Below are 4,908 nucleotides of genomic sequence, written 5' to 3'. Positions count from 1 at the left end.
CTTCCAGTATACGCATCTATAGGCAGAAATAAACATTAACTCACATGGTTTAAAAATTTGCAACATAAAAGAAGACAATCATTACATTTGTAAATTAAAAAAAAAAGCCTCCAAACCTTCTGTTTCTTTTGTTTTTGTTCATCCTTTACTTTCTTCTCACAAGCTGTCAAATAATGACCCATTTTCCCACAATAAGAGCACTTCCGTTTTTTTGGTTCTTCTTGGGAGGTCTCAATTGAAGATTCCATCCATGAAGCAATCTTCGGGCGGCTCTTGGTCTTCACAACTGGTGGGTCTCGCATAGTTATCTCCGGTATTTGACTACAAACAAAGTTCAACTGCACTTGGCTGCCAATGATTTCTGACTAACTTTGCTTATCTTTCTTCTTTTGATTGACTTTCACCAACAATTCATCGCACATTTCTTCCATCTTGTTGAAAAGAGTCTCATCATTATAAGATTCCTTGTCCAGTCTTCATTGTTTTGCCTTTAGACACCACCTCCTTAACGGAGTTAAGCCCTTTGCCCTACCTTGTTTCCTTGTAGGAACTGTCCATCTCCTAAATATGTAACTCTCAGGAATAACAGTTAAAAACTTCTTCTCGAATATTTTAAGTATAGGTCTGCATAATATACCTGAAGTCTCGAACATCACGCAGTCACAAGTCGCATTTACAGATTCGGCATCACTATATAGAACACTATGTCCTTTTTTGGTTTCAAAATCACCATCCATGCGTACTACATTGTATGTTGTGACATTCCCATCCTTCCTAAGCTTCTTACACCAATAATCATAACTTCTCTTTAGCTCTGCCTGAAATAGCCCAAAAATAGCCCTTGTATAGTATTTTCCAGCCTCATTTTCCAATGGGCTTAGTATTATCATTGTAGCCTTTGAATTTTTCGACTTAAAATCTTCCTCTGTTTCCTTCCTATGATGGTCAACAAGCGCTTTCTCGTATTGCTCTAGGAAATTATGCAGAGAAGTCTTTTGGTTTACAAAACCATCGAAGTAAGCATTGATGCTTTCACTGCGCTGACTAGAAGTCATCCCTGCAGTGAAAGTACCTCACCAATATGCCGGCACCCAATGAATCCTAAGCTCCAGCAGCTTGGAAAGCCAATGCTTCTCATCAATCTTATGCTTCTCAACTAATTTAGCCCATTCAATCTCACATTCATCTATTTCATTTGAGTAAAACCAAAGATTGTAGTCTTTCTGAAACTCACTCTCTGCCTCTCTCATTGTTGCAACATTCTCAACTAAGTGCCTGCCAATGTGCCATGAACAAAATCGGTGACGGGTATTTGGGAAGACAGTCTTAATCGTATTCCGCATTGCCCCACTCCTGGAGCTTTCCCATACATGCATGTGAGCCACTGCTTAAATAACCACGTGAATGTCTCCTCACTCTCATCAGCTAGGAGTGCACATCCGAACAGGATAGACTACCTGTGATGGTTGACTCTTGTAAATTGTGCGAAGGGCGTTAAATATCGGTTGGTCTTGTATGTCACATCGAACACAATAACATTACTGAAAGTAATGTAAGAATCTCTCGCCCTCGCATCCGCCGAGAACATGGACCTCCTCGTCCCATCTATGTCTAACTCTGTAGAAAAAAAGAAGTCTGGGTCTTCTGCTCGTCTCCGCTGGAAATGGTTGGCCACATTGACAGCGTCTTGGACCATATTGCTCTTCCTCTTTACTTTCAAATGGGATTGTACCTGGTTCGCCGAGAGAACACCTAGGTCTCTATCAAATACAACATTAACACTCTTCACAATACCGGCAAGCATCATCCCTATGCCATGGAAAGAATATATCAAATTCTTAACAGTCTTTGTCTTATGGAGTTGGTTATGAGAACGATGTAGGGATCTTCTAAGAGGAGAGGTAAGTTCATGGCAATGTTTGTCTTCAAAAGTTGTTACTAACCACTTCTTATCTCTTAATTTTATGACCATCATCGCTTCACAACCAACTCTGACAATGCGATGTTCCTTTACTTCCTTACCAGCACTTCGCTTGTCATTTGGAACTTTCTTTCCCTCCTTGTCACATACATATTTCCTAGAAATCACTTCTTCTATTAACCTTGACTTGGTTGTACTGGATTTTTGTACTCCAAAATCTTTAGCCAAACCATACGCATTATAACAATGATATGCGTCCTCACTTGTGTCAAATACCTGGCCAAGAAAAGGCTTATTTTCTACAGTCTTCTCGTCATTCCCATCACCGTCCACATCTACTACATTTTCTTCACCCCCACCAACCAAAATCAACCTATTTGCATCTACGTCACTGATTGTTAAGCCGCAAGAATGCGACACAGTATCATCGGCAAAGCCTGAGGACGTAGCACCAACATCTTCGATATGAAACCCACAAGCATGTGATGAAGAATCAGCCATTTTTGGTATCTTAACACAACAAAGCGGACAAGACTTCAATTAATACATTACTATCAATTTTGATAACAGTTTTCTATTTCAAATGAGACCCTACCACATAGTCCTTTCAATGTTTCTTCATTGCTCACAATTTGGCTTTACCCACAGAAAAAATACAAGAGAACAATGCAAGATTCCAAATGGCCTTCGTAAGAAATTATACCAGCACTTTGTGTGCAGACTTTTGTGCAGACTTTTACTGGCATTCAAATCCAACCCATGTTCTATTAGGGTGTGATATGCCATTTCATTAGTAGTGTTGTAGAGTGCCAAGAAACATATCTTCATATACTGTGAAAGTTTGTCCATCATACTAACATCCCATCTGAAACAATTCTCATCAAATAATTGAAAGTATGAGAATTTTAAAAAGGGAGATGATAAATTTGCACCCCCTGTAGGATGATGCGCACCCCTTTAAAGTGAATTAGCATAAAAAGCGTTAAACTCCTACAGGGGTTGCGAATTTATCATCTTCCAATAAAAAAAAGTTGTGAAGATTAAGGGCCTCCATGGTTACCCTTATAAAAGATGAAGAAACATCACTTTAGCCATAAAAAAAATAGCACTAAACATTATTATGACAGAACACTATACACTAAATCTGCACTAGAGGATCCCAGGTTTTCAAAAGAGAATCAGAGATAACACAAAAAAAAAATATATCCAAACCATGATTTTAAATCAGAATCGTCTATCATCCACATAAATCATAACTTTACCAAAAAAAAAACACCTTGCCCAGTTGTGCCCAAAATATGAAAAGTGAATAGGTTGCACAAGAAGGTTGGGCACATAATTTAATTCCAACGATACTTAACTTATGAAAGAGATACCAATGACATATCACAACACCCAGTCTGTTTTGGATTTTTAGAACTGATTTTCAGTCCAAAACTGATGTCAGTAATAAGTTTTGGAGTCACAATTGGCTCTCAAAATCCCAAACAAAATACTACACTATGTGCCCACACAAAGATCTATCCTCAAAAAACTGAAAAGAACCCTGAAAACAACAACCATAAATCCTAAAAATAGCAACCCTCAAACAGAAAACCCTAAAGAACTCCCTAAAATTAGGGGTTTAAAGGGAAAAAAATGAATGAAAACAATAGCCTTAATCTCAAAAAAAAGGAAAAATAGCAAAATAGAAGTAGGGAAAGAGAGGACTGACCTTCGCATTCGTTTTGGATTGGGGAAGGCGAAGAGAGGGCGTAAGATCTACGGCTGAAAATCACCTCTATCTACTCTCCTTCGTACGTAGAAGAGGAGAAGTGAAGAAGCAATAGATAAACCCTAGGGTTTTGCGAGCCTCAGAGCCGTGGACGAAGAGGGAAGAGGGAGAACCATAGACGAAGAGGGAAGAGGTAAGAGGGAGAACCAGATAAACCCTCGCTTTCGTTTTCGCTTTCTCCAGAGAGGAGAGACACGATTGAGTTAAAATGTAAAAATGATGCGAATGTCATTTTATTTTTGTAAGTGAAAAAAGGGGGGCTTGGCTGTCTTTTTTGGTTTTTCGTTTTAAGATTTGTAGCTCAACTGGCCCTACATCTATCGGCCAATGGGAGGGGGTATAACACTTTACCGCAGGAAACTTTCCTGCACATAACTGCAGGAACACTATTCTCTCTCTCTGTCTCTCTCTCTCTCTCTCTCTCTCTCTCTCTCTCTATATATATATATATATATATATATATATCTACTACAATAAGCTGGGATGGAAAGAGAGAGTTTTTTCAATTTTTTTGAAAATTACGTGAGAATTACACGTCACATTTCTTGACTTTTTTGAACAAATGCACCCATTCAACTCATATAATTTCAATCCTACCCCCCCCCCCTCCTTTATGCTTTTAACAAAGGCACCCATTAGATCATATAATTTCAATCCTACCCCCTCCTTTATGCTTTTAACAAAGGCACCCATTAAAGCCATATAATTTCGATCTTACCCCCCTCCTTTATGGTTTTTTAATTAAAAAAACTATAGGGTGATCTTGACCATCCGATTTAAGATAAGAGGAATTATGAAAACATCTATCGATTGGAGGGCTAGGATCGGCCTATGGAAATGATTTTTGGGGCACAACCTATTTATGTTGTGTTCCATCACATGGACGGTTTGGATCAACCTATCATGTGGTCTGTATAGTTCTTTCTCGGCCTATGCATCGCACGGGTGTTTTTACTAGTATATATATATAGCAGAAGAGAAAAGGAGAGAATTATTTGAATTTCTCCCAAAATTCTATGAGAATTACACATCACTTTTTTGACTTTTTTTAACAAAGGCACCCATTCAACCCACATATTTTCAATCCTACCCCCTCCTTTATGCTTTTTAACAAAGGCACCCATTAAAGCCACATAATTTCAATCCTACCCCCCTCCTTGATGCTTTTTTAATTATGGAAACCTCTATAGATTGGAGGGCTAGGATCAGCCTA

General features: G+C 38.6%; 2 protein-coding genes across 2 annotated transcripts; both read right to left on the bottom strand.

The window, feature by feature from the left end:
- Nucleotides 1–476: 476 nt before the first annotated feature.
- LOC143857433 (protein FAR1-RELATED SEQUENCE 5-like) lies at nucleotides 477–1,055 on the bottom strand. Its single transcript, XM_077367858.1, has one exon. The coding sequence runs from the start codon at nucleotides 1,053–1,055 to the stop codon at nucleotides 477–479; it is 579 nt and encodes a 192-aa protein (XP_077223973.1).
- Nucleotides 1,056–1,073: 18 nt separating this feature from the next.
- On the bottom strand, nucleotides 1,074–2,422 carry LOC143857432 (protein FAR1-RELATED SEQUENCE 5-like). Its single transcript, XM_077367857.1, has 2 exons — nucleotides 1,458–2,422; nucleotides 1,074–1,353 (listed from the first exon to the last, which is right to left on the bottom strand). The coding sequence occupies exons 1-2, from the start codon at nucleotides 2,420–2,422 to the stop codon at nucleotides 1,074–1,076; spliced, it is 1,245 nt and encodes a 414-aa protein (XP_077223972.1).
- Nucleotides 2,423–4,908: the final 2,486 nt, after the last annotated feature.

This window comes from Tasmannia lanceolata, unplaced genomic scaffold (genome assembly GCF_043159265.1).
Source record: "Tasmannia lanceolata isolate RefF3 unplaced genomic scaffold, GAP_Taslan_0.1 ptg000024l, whole genome shotgun sequence".
In the NCBI taxonomy this organism is placed as follows: Eukaryota; Viridiplantae; Streptophyta; class Magnoliopsida; order Canellales; family Winteraceae; genus Tasmannia; species Tasmannia lanceolata.
This window is presented reverse-complemented; position numbering and strand designations above follow the sequence as displayed.

Bases quoted from the DNA above. Each gene is read 5' to 3' on its own strand.
- LOC143857432 (XM_077367857.1), bottom strand. From the start codon at position 2,422: ATGGCTGATTCTTCATCACATGCTTGTGGGTTTCATATCGAAGATGTT. The intron at 1,354-1,457 runs GTAGTCTATCCT...GGAAAGCTCCAG, and splicing joins ACAAGAGTCAACCATCACAG to GAGTGGGGCAATGCGGAATA.
- LOC143857433 (XM_077367858.1), bottom strand. From the start codon at position 1,055: ATGACTTCTAGTCAGCGCAGTGAAAGCATCAATGCTTACTTCGATGGT.